The sequence below is a fragment of the Tauraco erythrolophus genome, chromosome 2, assembly GCF_009769465.1.
Source record: "Tauraco erythrolophus isolate bTauEry1 chromosome 2, bTauEry1.pri, whole genome shotgun sequence".
In the NCBI taxonomy this organism is placed as follows: Eukaryota; Metazoa; Chordata; class Aves; order Musophagiformes; family Musophagidae; genus Tauraco; species Tauraco erythrolophus.
Window position 1 is genome coordinate 95639143 of NC_141466.1, and position 16697 is coordinate 95655839.

General features: G+C 38.9%; 1 protein-coding gene across 1 annotated transcript in view; it reads left to right on the forward strand.

The window, feature by feature from the left end:
* CRIM1 (cysteine rich transmembrane BMP regulator 1) overlaps positions 1 to 11772 on the forward strand; it is a 191588-nt gene extending 179816 nt beyond the window's left edge. The window contains exons 14-17 of the mRNA XM_086628070.1: positions 4126 to 4320; positions 7118 to 7240; positions 8663 to 8850; positions 11596 to 11772. Coding sequence (XP_086484196.1) covers positions 4126 to 4320; positions 7118 to 7240; positions 8663 to 8850; positions 11596 to 11772 — 683 coding nt within the window. The remainder of the gene's footprint in view (positions 1 to 4125; positions 4321 to 7117; positions 7241 to 8662; positions 8851 to 11595) is intronic.
* Positions 11773 to 16697: the final 4925 nt, after the last annotated feature.

Below are 16697 nucleotides of genomic sequence, written 5' to 3' on the forward strand. Positions count from 1 at the left end.
CTGAAGCATTATGGAAAATGCTCAATGGAGAATGTGAGAATGGAGGTGAATGGAGAAGTGTTAATAAGGCATCTAAATTAAAATACAGGAAAAAACAAGAAGTTCGTTAAAGATAGTTATAGAAGAGGCGCAATAATATATTTGAGAAAAAAAAAAGGGAAAATAATTTTTTAAAATACTAAAAATGCATTAAGAATTAAGGGCCATGCTGTGGTTTTGAATTTGGAGTTGAAGGTGGATGCTGTAGATAGTGAAAATTGCCAGGCATTTTTCAAGTTGCAGAATTTGAGATTCCTGATCACTTTTTCATTTTATTTTGAATAGGAGTATTTATTTACAGATTACTTTTTTGTGAGGTCACTGTGAGTACAAAGGCTGTAGAATGGAAGCTGCTGATAGAAAAGAATTGTATAATGAACTTATTGAAATTAAGTCTTTGTAGTATTGTTGGAAAGCATTCAGAGCTTACTATAACCTTTATTTCCAAAAGTAGTAGGTGGAGATACAGTAGAAAAGAATTCAGTAAAAAGGACTATAATAAAATAATTGTTAACTGAACAGGTGAATCAGCTTACCCATCTATAAAAAACACACTTCATCAGAAAAACATCGGAAAGGTTGTGAAGTCCTTTCAAACATGTACCATTGATGTAGCTCTTGAAATCTTTAATTCCTTGCAAAAAAAAAATCTTTAATAATAGGTGATACAGTTTTCAATTTTATAGGATATGGAAGGAATTCCATTAAATAAATGCCTGGAAAAGTTAGAAAGTATCAAAATTTCGGTTGCCCTTGGAACCCTACTTAGATTCCTGATGATGACGTTTTGAGGAGAAAATACTGTGTTATCCTCTTACTATTTTCTCATCACGATTTGCATACAAAATGGGGAGGATTTAAAGTTTCTTTGACAGCTATCTTTCTGCAGGCTTTTCTTCCACTGATTGACTTTGCAACCATAAAAATAATTTTAATCCAGAATACATCTTAACATTAAAAAAAACACAGCATGTGTACAAAGTTGGGCAATCAAACCAGCAGAGTCAGAACATGAGCCTTAGGATAGTACTGGAGACTTCTTTAGATCGAGGAAGGGATGTACCCCACAGGGACTAGTTCCATGAACTACAAAAATAAAACTTCTAGAACTTTGTGCCTGCACCTTGCATGTCAGGTTTGCAAATATATACACATAATATGTAGATATGTCTTTAATTAATTCACTTTGAGTGCCTTATAGTTGCACAATATTGCAAAGAATTACATGTGTGAGCTATAAAAACCTAATGATTTTTTTCTAGTAACAACTGCTCAGCAATACAAAATACAGAAGCCAGATTTTAATTAATGCTCAGATATGAAGACTTTCAATAGTGATACATTGTATTAATCTAAGCTGTACTATGTTATCAGTATGCTTTGTGGTCTAAATAACTGAAATTAATGGAAACTTACTTTTTTAGTGGCTTCTATGAACTATATACTCTTCTCTGTCAGAGAAATAAGGTCATACATTAATTTTTGTCTTCCTGGTTCCTTCTGGTTTACTCTTTGTCTTGAGAATGTGAAGTACATTTTTGTACAGATTCTTACTACTTTCATGTTTAGTAGACAAACTGTGTAGACAGACCTTTTTCATTTATTGGAATTTCAAAAATAATGCAGGGTTCTAGCACTGTATTTTGTTCTGCTTCTTTCTAGATCCAGATCTGGTTAATGCCTAGCAAGTTAGCACAGATTCAAATTCAAAATTTTACAGGCCTTGGATGCTTTTTTTTTCTCTCGTGTGAATCCTCAAATTCATCCTGTGTCTTCAACATTCTTCTTTCCCATGCAAAGAAAGATTAAATTGGAAAGATAACCTTCTACTTCAGAGCAGATAAAGGGATGTCTATTTGATTAGAGACAAGATTAGTCTTCTGCGGGAAAACAGAGCAATGACTGTTTGTTTACCAGATGAGATTGATTTACTGGTGCAATAAGAGGAAATTTGAGAAGGCAGGTAGAGCTACACGTGGTATTCGGAACTGCATTTTTGAATGTGAGTTTCTTACTGCAAGTCTCTCTACTGTCCTTAGCACTTGTTGGTGTTGTGTTCTTCATCTTCATCCTGTGCAGATACTTGCATAGAGACGGACACCAAAACTGGAGACGCACACAGGGTATTGCTTTCTTAGGATTGAGAAGTTTCCTCTCGAGATTCAAAGGTGTAACACTGCTATTGTGATTTTTACTCTTGCTCAATCTTCTAAAAAAGTGCATTTACCATATTAAAATGTGATGTGTTCTTCACAAACTTGCAAAACCCTGATCAAGTTAAAGGGCTTAACCGCTGCTGAGTTGAAGCAACTGTCCTGAGTGGGGCAAGGGAGCACTTTGGGAACAAATCAGCCCCTAGCACACAGGGAGTGCTCAGCTTCAGGTGTCCTGCAGGGGACAGACTGCTCAGGCTGTGCACCTCACCCCCTCCCCAGCTGTAGCTACTTTTTCACCAACACAGGGCTCCACTGACTCTATATGCCAACACGCAAGTCATCTATGGAATAACCTGATGTGCTTTTTGCAGCTTGCACCTTTTCTTCTCGCTCTTCCTTTCCCATGTCTACCCCATATTCACTTACAAAGTCTTCTGTTTGGAGAGGTTGGGACCCATGCTTACAGCCATGAAAGCCATGAGATACCCATACCAATGGAACATTTACGCTTTTCAGATAATTCCCTTAGTATTTTCACAACAGTACTTCTTGCTGGTCTTTTGTGTTTGAATTTACTCTGTCCAGATCTGTTGCACTGGTCTGCTGACTGCTAACCTTGTTACTCCGAATGACGTCAATCTATTATGTTGTCACTAATTAAAAGCTGTACTGATGGCCATATAATTTAATAAGGCTTTTTATTTATATGTGGGAGGTAATTCTAACTGACATATTTACATATGTAATGTATGTTAATGTTCAACCAGTATTTCTCTGACAGCTTAAGAACTTCGCGATTTCATTCTGTCATCTCATGTATATGTTTAATCTGCAAATTCATGTCATCAGCAGATTTCGTCATAATAATTTTTGCCTCGAAGAAAAAAAAGGTAGTAAGAAGCTAGGATGTAAATGAGGTGCTGTTTGGCTTTTGGAAGTTCTGCTGTGTACTTTTATTTTGATTATCTATAAAGTGCTATAGAAGCAAAAAACATCCTAGACTAAGCAATTCCTGACTGTCTTCTTAGTGAAATAGAAGGTATACTGCAGACCACCTAAAAGGCTTGCATAGGATGCAGCATAAAAAAGATGGTATATGGAATGTTTAGGCAGAGAGTGAATGCTTCTTTTAAGTGTTTTCCCAAGACCCACTTGCTGCTTCAAGTCCAGGGCACTATTATTTACTGTGTCAAAATCTATCTGCAAATTTGTTAGTTTACAGCTCTCAATCTTTGGGAAAGGTGTGGTGGAACCTAAGTTTTTACTGAGGGTTAAGATCACACCAATTTCCAAATTATATAATACTAACCATGAAACTGAGTTTGGTTATTGCCCTTTTCCTGGGATTTTTCCATTGATGCAGTTAAAAGGAATGATCAGGCTCTCTTCGAATCTCTTTCATCATAATAGTCTAAGCACTTCTAGTTATGTCACCTTAGAGTTACTTCATCCTTTTTGGCATCCAGCCTAATCTTTTCTTCAAGTATTCCAGACTGAGTTCATCTTTCTTGAAGCCTGATAATTAGAAATGTAGGTAGTCTGTTTTTTTTATTAGTTAAATAGGATTTACTAGGAAATGAGGAGGAGGAGTAGTTGGCAGTCTCAAACAGTCAAACATAAAAAAAAAAAATCAATTTTTCTTCATTTTCACAGCGCTTTTGATATAATTTCATGTTCCGATCATCCATCTTCTAGACTCTTGCATGAGGAAAATGAGGAGAAGCAACCCAGGCTAATTATGTACATCACGAAGAAGCAGAAATGACATTTTGTTAAAAAAGATTTTCCGGAAGATGTGGTAGAGGGTCTTTTTAATTACAGCTGAGATTTCTTTGTAGCCATTGTTTCACTTTTGCATTGGAGAAGAAAGCAGATTTGTGTGTAATTGGCCATTACCGCGTGATCACACAACTCTCTTGTCCTTCAACAGAAGATACAGTTCCAAAGAAAGTGGTCTGCCACTTCAATGGAAAGACATACGCAGATGAGGAACGTTGGGACATTGACAGCTGCACACACTGCTACTGCCTGCAGGGTCAGACTCTCTGCTCCACTGTCAGCTGCCCACCCCTCCCCTGTGCTGAACCCATCAACGTGGAGGGAAGCTGTTGCCCCATGTGTCCAGGTAATGTGATGTGACAACCCAGATTATTGTAATGCTGGTTTTCCAGCACTGATAATAAGTTTTTTTAATTGGTTTTTGAACATCAGTCCATGTTTGAACAGTATCAAGAAGACAACAGACATTTAGACTTCAGGAAAGTGAATATTCTTAACAGATGGGCATACTGTGCAAATATATCATTTGAATATTACTTATTCTGAGAACTGTGAACTCAAAAATTAGTTGCTTGTCCCTGCTGTATCCTTTCACAAGGCAATGGAAATACATTAGGGAAGTAGGAAAATGAATCATAGAATCATAGAATCATAGAATCGTTAGGGCTGGAAGGGACCTTCAAAGGTCATCTAGTCCAACCCCCCTGCAAGGAACAGGGATATCTCCAACTAGATCAGGTTGCTCAGGGCCTCATCCAACCGGGCCTTGAACGTCTCCAGGGATGGAGCATCCACCACCTCTCTGGGCAACCTGTTCCAGTGTTCTACAACTCTCATGGTAAAAAATTTTTTCCTAATATCCAACCTGAATCTACCTCCCTCTATTTTAAAACCATTACCCCTTGTCCTATCACAACTGGCCCTCCTGAACAGCCTCTCCCCATCTTTCTTGTAGGCCCCCTTGAGGTACTGGAAGACCGCTATAAGGTCACCCCGGAGCCTCCTCTTCTCCAGGCTGAACAGCCCCAACTCTTTCAGCCTGTCCTCATAGGAAAGGTGCTCCAGCCCTCTTATCATCTTCGTGGCCCTCCTCTGGACCCTCTCCAACTGGTCCATGTCCTTCTTATGTTGGGGACTCCAGAACTGGACGCAATACTCCAAGTGAGGTCTCACGAGGGCAGAGTAGAGGGGGAGAATCACCTCCCTCGACCTGCTGGCCACGCTCCTCTTGATGCAGCCCAGGACGCGGTTGGCCTTCTGGGCCGCAAGAGCACATTGCCGGCTCATATTGAGCTTCTCGTCCACCAGTACTCCCAAGTCCTTCTCCTCAGGGCTGCTCACGATCCATTCTCCACCCAGTCTGTAATTGTGCCTGGGATTGCCATGACCCAGATGTAGGACCTTGCACTTGGCCTGGTTAAACTTCATGAGGTTGGTACGGGCCCACCTCTCCAGCCTGTCGAGGTCCCTCTGGATGGCATCCCTCCCTTCCAGCATGTCAACGGCACCACACAGCTTGGTGTCATCGGCGAACTTGCTGAGGGTGCACTCCATGCCACTGTCCACGTCACCGACAAAGATGTTGAAGAGGGCCGGGCCCAACACGGACCCCTGAGGGACGCCACTCGTGACCGGTCTCCACATGGACATCGAGCCGTTGACCACTACTCTCTGAGTACGGCCATTGAGCCAATTCCTTATCCACCGAGTGGTCCATCCATCAAACCCATGCCTCTCTAGTTTAGAGAGAAGAATGTCGTGCGGGACAGTGTCAAAAGCTTTGCACAGGTCCAGGTAGATGACATCCGTTGGTCGACCCTTGTCCACCGATGTTGTCACCCCATCATAAAAGGCCACCAAGTTGGTCAGGCACGATCTGCCTTTGGTGAAGCCATGTTGGCTGTCACCCACCACCTCCTTGCTCTCCATGTGCCTTAGCATGGTTCCCAGGAGAATCTGCTCCATGACCTTGCCAGGCACAGAGGTGAGGCTGACCGGCCTGTAGTTGCCCGGGTCCTCCTTGTTCCCCTTTTTAAAAATGGGGGTTATGTTCCCTCTCTTCCAGTCATCAGGGACCTCGCCAGACCGCCACGACTTCTCAAATACAATAGCCAGTGGCTTGGCAACTTCATCCGCCAGTTCCTTCAGGACCCGCGGATGGATCTCATCAGGTCCCATGGACTTGTGCACCTTCAAGTTCCTCAGATGTTCCCGAACCTGCTCTTCAAGTACAGTGGGCAGTGGTTCATCCTTACAGTCCCTGCTAGTTCTTTCCACAGCTTGGGTGGTAAGACAAGAGGCTTTATCAGTGAAGACTGAGGCAAAAAATTCATTGAGTACCTCAGCCTTCTCTATGTCCCGGGTGACCAGAGCACCAGTATCCTTCCGGAGGGGGCCTCCGTTCTCCTTGGACTTCCTTTTGTCCCCTACATACCTATATTCTTATCTGTATAGATTCTGCCAGTGATTAACATTTCTGTTTTTTCTGAGTCTCTTCATTACTTTTCAAATATTTCATTGCTTTATTTATCATTTTAACTTTGCTTAAAAGTAATTATAAAATTTTCTTAGCTACGGACACAAGGAACATAAGAATCGTAACTAGTTTTTAATGCTAGTCCTGACATACTTCTGCAGGAGTTTGCTCATCTTAGTCATTCAGCTGGTATTCCTTTGGACAGGACAGGAAAACTGGGGAGATTCAGCAGTAGCCCCTCTTGCAATTCTCCTGCTTTGAGGATTACAAAAAAGGAAGGCAAAGAGACCAGCAGTGACAGTTTACACACTAGCTAGGAAAATGTAGCCTTCCCTTGGTATTTTTCTTGTTTAGTATCACAAAGGAGCAAGACTGTAGTAAAGTGTGTATTCTGAAATGGTATTTTCAAAAGCAAATTTTTCCACACAACTGTATCATCCAATTTGCATTAGGAAAACGATAACGGCAGCCAGCAGATGTCCAGTATACAGTATGAAGCAGGTTTTAGAACAAAATCCCAGACTAGTAATGGTGAAACTTCTGAAACAAATGAAATCATTCATAGGACAAAGCGCTGCAGATGGCCAACTGTATTTTCTGAATTAAGAGCAGCACTGGGAAGTTAAGCAGCCTGTAATTTGTGGAACATATTTATCTCATTTCACAGAGATGTACGTACCTGAACCTACTAACATTCCCATTGAGAAGACAAATCATCGAGGAGACATTGAACTAGAAGTACCAAACTGGCCAACACCAAGTGAAAATGACATCATCCACATTCACAGAGGTAAGATCTGATATAAACTGGGCTAACTTAGGTCTGTGTTTATTCCCCATGTTTTAATGTATCTACTTGTTCTATTCAGGTAGCGTTTGTGCAGTGCTTTGAAAAGGCATTATCTGAGAATATTCTCCAGTGCACAGCTCTTACATGCATTTTGCTTTGAGTGAAGATGAGTCAGTCTATTACATTAATTTATGCAATTTGGTCTCATTACCATTCCATCTTCAGCTTGGAAGAAACATCTGTATTGGTATGATGGAGTTCTATAAAATTAAGAATGCAATAAAAAGATGAATGAGCAGTGATTCTGCAGTATCTTTTCTCATACAAAAACTAGAAAGCAGACTGTTGTCAGGCTACTGGACTTGATAAACCTTCATTTGATCCATTTGACATTCTTATATTGATAAACGAAAATGGGAAAATACCTACCGCAACTTAACATATACCACAGACAAATGCCAGACCGAAAAAAAAAAACACTTCATAGGTATAATGACACAGGGCTAATAAAGTTGTCTAAGGATGTATATCCATCTTTTGTTTAAAACTGAGCTAAAACCATTATTCCAGGGTAGAGGAAACACTCTATGACACAGTCTGCTAACCTTTTCTAATTGAAGAACTACTTAAACTTGTATTTTTGTGTTTGTTTGTTTTTTTTTTTAAAATCCAAGGTTGATCTCATAGCATACTGTTGTTTGGTGGCTAGGAGAAACAATACATGAAATGTAACCGCTTTACAAAATTATAAGCTTATACTTTTAGAATTTTTATTTCAGTCATTAGTAGCCTTGCCACTGTCCAGCTGGGGATTATAAACATACACTGCAAACTGTGTGGGAGCATTGTATACATCATTGAAAATTACTATTCTTTGCAATTACATGTAAAAGTTGCTACAGTCTGGTAGACTGCCAGTGGTCTGTTTTCACAGGCTGAGTGGTGCAAGTATTGTGATGTGTTCTCAACAAATGAGAGAGCGTGCACATCGTAATTGTCTTACCAGTTGGTCGTTGTTTGGTTGAGTTTTTTTTAAAAAGGCTTTCATCCTAAGACTTCCACGTTTTCCTCAGCATAGAAACACAGGCTGACTTTTTTACAAGTCAGAATTTGCTTGTGATCAGATAAGATGATGCAAACACAACTGAGCTAAGAGGTTATTGCTCCACTTGCTTGTTATTGTGCTTTAGATTCCATGCTATTTCCTCTCTTTTTGATGGCCTTTTCCCAGCTAATATAGTCACTATATAAGATACTACCTTTCAGTTGTTCTAATTTACATGAATAAGGTGACATTTCCGGAGAAAAAGTCCAGATTCATGTGGGTGACGAGATCCACGACTGGGACTTTCATAATTGCATTCTTCTTTATGGTCAAGGCACATTTGTAGTGACTAACAAACACTCACGTTTGCCTCGCAGACATGAATCACCTCCAGGGAGAGTACAGAAGTGGCAGCGGACCACACCCAAGTGAAGATGCATCAGTTAGCTCTGTTGCCTTGGTGACGATTCCAATCACGATAGCGCTGTTACTGATCATTGTCCTTCTGCTCGTCAATCAGAAAAAGCAGTGGATTCCAGTGTCCTGCTACAAAGCTCCAACAAAGGTGCCGTGTTTATGTCTATTTCCAGGTTTTCACTTTTTTGGAAGAAAAGATTAATTAGGGTATTGTGTAGGATGCAATTGAGTTCACATCATCTGAACTCTCTTAAGTTGTTTTCTCCTTATGTCTTAAACTGTTTCATGCCAGGCAGTCTGTTGGTATTTATTTAGTCTCCTAAATTATTTTTTTCAGTATCAAATGAAAACATTTCCTGCCCCATTTAGTAATGAGTTGTCACTAGACAGAAATCAAGATCAGCAAAAAAAATGGAAGAAAAAAAAAAAAAATCCGCTCTGTGTATGTGTGAGTAAATACATGCGATTTGCTTATCTGCAGTCAAACTCTTAGAGTATTTTTGCTTTCTTAACTTTTATTCACTTCAAAAGTCTTTTCCAACATCAGGTACTGTATGTTCTAGTAGTGTTTATCACATTTTCTAGTAACTGCATCGTATGGTTCTGGGATTAATATTTTAAGAGAGATCTCGGGAAATCTCTACCAATGAAGTATTCTGAGACTATCAAAAAAAAAAAAAAGGAAGAAACAGGTAGCTTGGAAATGAACAGTGAAAAGAGCATTGTTTCGTTTTGAGGAATAGCTTCATCAGCCGACTAAGACCTTACTCGATATTCAAATGCCATTTATATCAGTCCCCAAATTTATGCCACTTATACTTCCTAATTCTAATCAGACTTTGTCCTTACTTGGAACACAATTTGGTAGCATCTTTTCTTCAGTTCCACCTAGAAGAGTAATACAATAATTTTAAAAATGAAGTGTCCATATTCTATCACTGCTGCAGAGCTTTTTTTTAAAAAAAAGTCATTTCCAAAAAGCAATCTGAGCATAAAGTTGAATTCAATTGTAATTAAATAGGAAGCATGAGGAATCTGATATTAATCCATTTCCAGTCTTTCAAGACAAGTAAGCAATACCAGTTTCTGAATTTCTTAAGGAATGCATTAAAAAATTCATTTTTAACTCTAATGGATTCACTCCTAAACTCTCAGAAAGACTGCTCTCCATCCAAGTGCTGTGTGACAAAATGGTTGAAGCTGAAATGAAAATCACAACTTACTAACTGTGGAACTCTAATCAGTAATTCTATGTACTTTTTTACTTATAGAACAGAGTTTTCCTCAAACACTTCTACTGCTGAAACATCATTTTTTTCACTGTCATCAAAAGGCATCATCCATATGCTCAGAAAGCTCACTTTAAGCCACACACAGATTCAGTGCAAGACTGCGGATATACTGAAACTCAGATTTCTTGTGAGGGTCATTGTCATAAGTGTATCTTTCTTTTAAGGTTTCTTCAACCAAATGTCACTTGTTAGTTTCTCCTATTCCTCCTGGCTGACTGATGGCTCCTAGTAATAAATTTTGGCAAGCCTCTTTTGGCTTGTGTTCTTTCTGTTCAAAATAGTCCAGCTCTTTACTAAAGAACAAATCAACAACTGTGCTTAGTCATATCAATACCAAAAGAAAGATGGTAGAAAAGATGTTTAAAATTACAGATGGACTCCTGATGTTTAGGCCTGATTCCATTAGCATCAGTGAACCTCAGGACTTCTTTGTGAATTCAGTCCACAGACTTTTAAAGAGCCAAATGTAGAACATCTTGAAAGAATGTTTTGTAATCTTTGGTAACCCGGATACTTAGAATATCTGGGTTAAAAAAACCTTTTGTGATAAGGGTTACCAAATGTGAATTTGTAGTAATAAAAACCTTTCTGATTTAAGTTGGAAAAAAGCTACATCAGTGGAAACTGGAATTTTTAAGATTTGCAGTCCATTTGTATGCTTACAGCGTGAGCATGCATACGCATTGTCACTAACTTCGTACGTATCCATAGCATATGCGTATACTGCCTGTCTTCCTTCGTGCTTGGCCCATAGACGTTTAAGGTAACGTGCACCCGGTGATGTTTCACCTTCCTCCTAGCTGCAGAATCTTTCAGTTAAGGATCCTCAAACAGAGGAAGAGCAGGACTGGAAAGCCAGTACAACATAGTTCAACTCTTTCTTTGAGCAATATTTTATGTGCATTCACGCTTGATCATTACATACACAAACCCTCACTTACTGACATTTGTCTAAAATGAAATCCCCTATTTGTCCCCAGTTACAAGCAAGGACAACTCTACCAAGTGTCATGCCAACACTGGCATCTCCACAATAACACACTGATTTGCAAGGGTGTAAGGCCTAGCAAACACTAGATAAAAGGTGGATGATTTCCTCATTAAGGCAGTAATACATAAACCACCTCGGAAAGGAAAATAGAAGGATCCCATAGGACACCCTATGCCAGGATTAACTGTAAGAGTCAAGATCTCTCCCATTCTCTTAGTGGAATTGCAGCCAGGAACAAAACATTCTTGAAAATGATCAGCAATAAAGAGGCTGTTAAAAGTCTTGGAAACAAGCTGCTGTACGTGTGGGGCAACAAGGTTAAGCCCTTGTGTGGTGCTAGTCTAACAGAGTTGAGTTTAACCAGTCCATCTGGGCTGTGAGAATACCAGAGCTCCGTTCAGGAGATGAAAAATGGTGATTGAGAAGAGAGGGTTGATCTGTTACTGTGCCTGCCATAAACATTGACCAAGTTTAGCAAAAGTCCAGGCTCTTTCATTGCCGATTTGATTTTGATTTGTGCTTATGGACTTGAACCACAAAGACTTTTTTAATTATGTGTGGAATACAAATTTTTTGTAATTTACTCAATATTCCCTTTCTGTTTTAACAGCCTTCTTGCCTAAACAATCAACTGGTATATGTGGACTGCAAGAAAGGTACCATGGTCCAGGTGGACAGTTCTCAGAGGATGCTAAGAATTGCAGACCCAGATTCAAGATACAGTGGATTTTACAGCATGCAGAAACAGAACAACCTACAGGCAGATAATTTCTATCAAACGGTTTGAAGAATTGCACCCTTACCAAGGATTTCAGAAAGAGAGAGAGAGAGACTGTCTGCTATTAAAATAAAACTAGAATTGTGCACTTGCTTAGTGGATTGTATTGGATTTGTGACTACATGTACAGCTCTAAGACCTTACTGGGATGAGCTCTGACTCCTGCAATGTGCCAGAAAAAGCATTCCCACTTTTCCTTGAGATAACTGACCAAGTGTTTTCTTAGAACCAAAGTTTTAAAACTTGTTAAGATGTATTTGCTTGTAACATAGCTATAGAGTTTTTTTGGGAGGGGGAATCAGGGGCTAGGGGTAGGCAATGAGGTAAAAGGAAGCTTCAGAGAAGAAAAGCTAGTCGTGCTTGGCTAGAGAAGAAAATAAAGCATACTGCCGAGCAGCAGGATAGTGGTTTTTCTTGTTGCTCTGAAATTGCATCTGTTGCAGCAAAGCCTAACCCCCAGGTGAAAAAAATATGAAAAGGTCTGATTTTTTTTTTTTCCCAGCTGTTGCTACAGTAATATACTCCTAGAACAGAATTTGTCACATCACAGGTGTGGTGTAGCTGCAAATATTTTTCTATATGATGAGAAGCTGCAGTAGTTAATGAAATAGCAAGGAAAAGGTTATAGCAGAAAATAAAGGGTGGGTTTATTAAGGATGTATAAAATTATACCTTGTGCTGCTTTTTGTTTTTATTTTTGTTTTCTTCAAAGCTGATTGGCTAGATTAGCCAGACTTCGGCAGAGTTAGCAAATAACTGAGGCCTAAGTAATTCCTGATATGAGCACTGGATCTTCTGACAGCAGTATTGAAGGAAGGAAGGAAAAGTCAAGAACACCATGCAGTTCCAGGGGCTTTTGTTTGTTTTGTCTGTTGTGGTTTTGTTTTGTTATTTTATATCAATCTCTGGTTGTTCATACAGGAGAAGGAAAAATATTTTTGTCGGACAAAGCTCTTGCTTACAAGAGAGTAAAAAAGAGACTGTTTTAAGGTTGTTGTTTTTTTCCTGTTGATGTTCTTATTTACTGGTATGCAGATTTAGAAACTACTTCCATGCTAGGAAGCTGCTTAATTTTAATTGTATATTACTCAAGCACCTTTTTTGAAGCTCAGAAAAAAAAAAAAGGAGATCATGCTTCTTTAAACTTTAGCATTATAGGAATATTTATGTAAATATAATTATGCTAAAAACAACAAAAAGTATTTGTATGTTTGTGTATATATATGTATATACAAATGCATGTAGGTATACATATGTATATATACGTGCATGTGTATATACAGTATACATATATATACTGTATATATAAAACACTATGTATACAGTATATATTTTTTCTATTTTTTTTCTTGTTGAATGTATTTTTATCTGAGAGAGATTTTACCCAGAGCAGAAACAGATAAACAGGCATTCCATATCAATGCTTAATCGCTTGTGAGTTTAGGAAAGACAAGAAAAGAGCATCTCATTCTACCTACAGTTTGATTTGATTTGAAAGTGTTTGTGTGCGCGCGTGTGTGTGTGTGTGCACTCTTGTGTTTGCGTGTGTACAGTACGTGCACGATTATAGCAGTAAGCGTTGCTCTTGCTACTTGCTACATTTCAGGGTGTTTCTTATTTTTCTTTTCCTGCTTAGCCTTAAAAAGGCTGTTTAATGAATGCATTGGCTAAAGACACTGATGACAATATACATGCAGCACTAATCAGCTCCGTAGAATAACACCATCAGCTCCTGGATTTTCTTTTTTTTTTTTTTTCTTTCTTTCTTTCTTTCTTTTTTTTTTTCAAACAATTGTTTGAAACAACTACTGGAATATTGTCCACATTAAGCTGGAAGTTTGTTGTAGCTTGCCTCATTTATAACTCTGACTGTATAATACAATGTTAACTTTCAAACAGGTCTTGGCACTTTTATACTAATTACCCATTTGTGCATTGCCTTTTTTTCTTTTACAAATGCTTGTCATAAGAGACACAGATACCCAGTATGCTTAATGTGAAAAGAAAATGTATTTTTTGTAAAGGAACTCTCAAGTATTGTTGTAAATACTTGGTCAGAGGTTGCTGAACTTTAAAACTGAAAAAAAAAACTAATTTATTATTATAATGACCTAATTTATTAATCTGAAGATTAACAATTTTTTTGTTTTAGAATATCAAAAAGGTGTTCTAGCTGTTTGCATCAAAGAAAAAAAAAAATAGGTGTATCATTAAGGGTCAACATTTTTTCTGCTTATATAACTTCAGTTTCCAAACACCAATAAGAAAAAATGTGGTCTCCCCAGTGTTTTGTACTCAATCTGATATTGAAACAGAGATGTTTCTGTCCAGTTACTATAAAGATTTTGTCAAGACAAAACATCCATTCCTTGCATAAGAGTAAGCAGTCTTTATTCAGAAATTGTAAATGCTTGCTTTTGTTTTACAATCAAGGCCATATTCTGAAAATATTAGCAGGATATAGGACATGGTGTAAAATGTTTTTTATTATTATTATTTTATTATTATTATTTTAAAGATATGATTTATCCTATGTGCTGTATCCATTACACTCTTTTACTTTGGTTCCTGTTGTGCTCTTGTAAGAGAAATGCAGATATAATTTTCTGAAAAATAGATGCATATGTGGCACTCGGAGTGCACTGCGGTTCAGCAGATTGCTTGTTTACTTTTTTAACTGTAAGGCGGTTTCTTGTAATTTGGCTCTTGGCAGCACAATAAAAAAATTTTAAACCTATCAATGCGTATTTTCTTAAGTGTTCATATTTATTGCCTCCATACATAATGTCCTTGAGACATTAGTTTATATTTTGATATTATGGTGGGTTTTTTCCCACGGGAGTTGGAATTCATGTTATTGTCCTGTTGACCTTAGATCAGTTCAGAAAATGGGGAAAGAACAGGGTGCAGTCACAGAAAGTTCTGTGGTTTACTTTACTGAATTTTCACACTAGAGGGATTTGTGGAATTTCCACATAGTTTCAGCATCCAGTAAAGAGCAATCTCTCAGACACTAAGTTCAGCCTTTGCCCTGCCATTGAGCCCACCTGTTGTCCCTGTGGAAGAGCCATAATCAATCATATGGGGCTGTGAGATGAGGTAATTCAGCAAGTGTGTGGAACCAGAATTTGCCCTCCAAGGACTTCCTGAGCCACCAATCATTCGTTGACCTATTGGCCTATAATATTGTTTTCTTCTATTAACTTGTAAATTAGTGGACTCAATGCAAAGTTCTGCTGTGTAACATCCTGAGGCAAGGTGGTTTTTTCGGTGTAACTACTTGCTGTGTGAAAAACTGTTTCCTTTCTTTCTCTGAACCTACCCCTTTATGGTTTCATTAGGTATCCCTTCCTTTCCGCATTCAAAGCAGCAGCGGAGCAGTATCTATCTGCCACCCCTTCATTTAGAGACCTGTATCTTCTCTGCAGTTTTTATGTGCTGAAAAGCCCAGGATGGGTCTTTGGGAGCTGTTCCATACCTTCCAGCCAACCTTGCTGTTCTTTGTACTTCCCATTTGTGGCGAAAAGAGACTCAGCTACAAGGTTCAAGCAAACAATTTATTTGAACTACACTTACATATACAATATGCCACTATTGCAGGTTTTACGGATACAACGGAGGAACGCACTACTGCAATTTAAAAACAAGAATACGCTATTTATTACAATACACTGTTACAACACACGAGAGATTCACATAAGATTACAACACATAAGCGCACTAAATATTACATGTGTATTAGTTAATCACCCGTGGTTACAAACTTAAAGCATGCTAAATATTCACTTACCCCCCAGAGAAGTTACCTCGGCCAGTGTCCTAATCAAGGGGGAAGGGTCTCCTCACAGGCCACCTGTATAGTTGGGGAAGTGACTCTGTATTCCCAACCCAAATCTTTGGGTTCTTATCCCCTGGTTTATGTAACTGTGTGTAGGACTACAGCTGAGTGGATCATACCGTTATCTCTGGCGGCGTGGTGGAATTTCCCCTTACCTTTCTTTATTCATCCATGGCTGAGGTGCAATTTTGTATGCTCTACTTTTTACTTCTCTTTGCTGCTCTGTGGTTGTCTGAGTACACAGGTTATCAGGTGAAACTGAAACTCTCCAGCTTCCCTTTATCTCACTTCATCAGGCAACTGAATAATGGCTGGATTGAGACTCAGGGCATAGTATTTGTTGAGGGAATTTCAAGGCTCAGCTCAAGTTTCGGTTCTTTGAAGGATGCAGCACTTCCCTGTTTAGTCTAGGGCTTATTGGACAACTCTGGGCTAAGCTACATACACAGCTCCCCATGGGTCGTCTCTGCAGAGATGGGGCCTCAAGGTGGTACAAGGCTGGGTCGCTTTTACAACCCCCTCGCCAGTTGCCTGCGTGTGCTGGGCATTGCCGAAACTTGTTTATGATCTATGAGCTGGACTACCCATACGCCATTTTATTACATTATTTTGAGATCAAAGGCAAAGGCACTGAAATTTCCGCATTGTTCGAACATGGTACGCCCTGGAACTAGCATCGTATCTACTGTTTGGACTGGTACTGACCGCTGAGTCAATGTTCTTGCGGAGCTAGCTGCAATAATCCAAAATGCCCAAGTACTAATAGTTACTGCAAAGCCTGTAATTGACTTCGACTAGGATAGATGGGTATTTTTATGCATCCCTTTACATTTATATATGCTGAATTTCCAGTAATTTCCTCTCCCTTGCTAGTTAGCTGTTGCAGCATTTTTGCTCCTTCCTGAGACTACGAAAGACTCTCTTCAACAAGAGCATCTTCAAATTCTGCCTGCAAACATTTTGGGTTTTTTTCAGCAGAATGGTACAGAAAACATCATTCTGATAAGGTATAAAACAAGAGTGCATTCACATTTGAATGCTCAAAAGTAGTCCTGGCCTCTTATGCCCTACTCCCAATGTCAGAAAGGATCATATT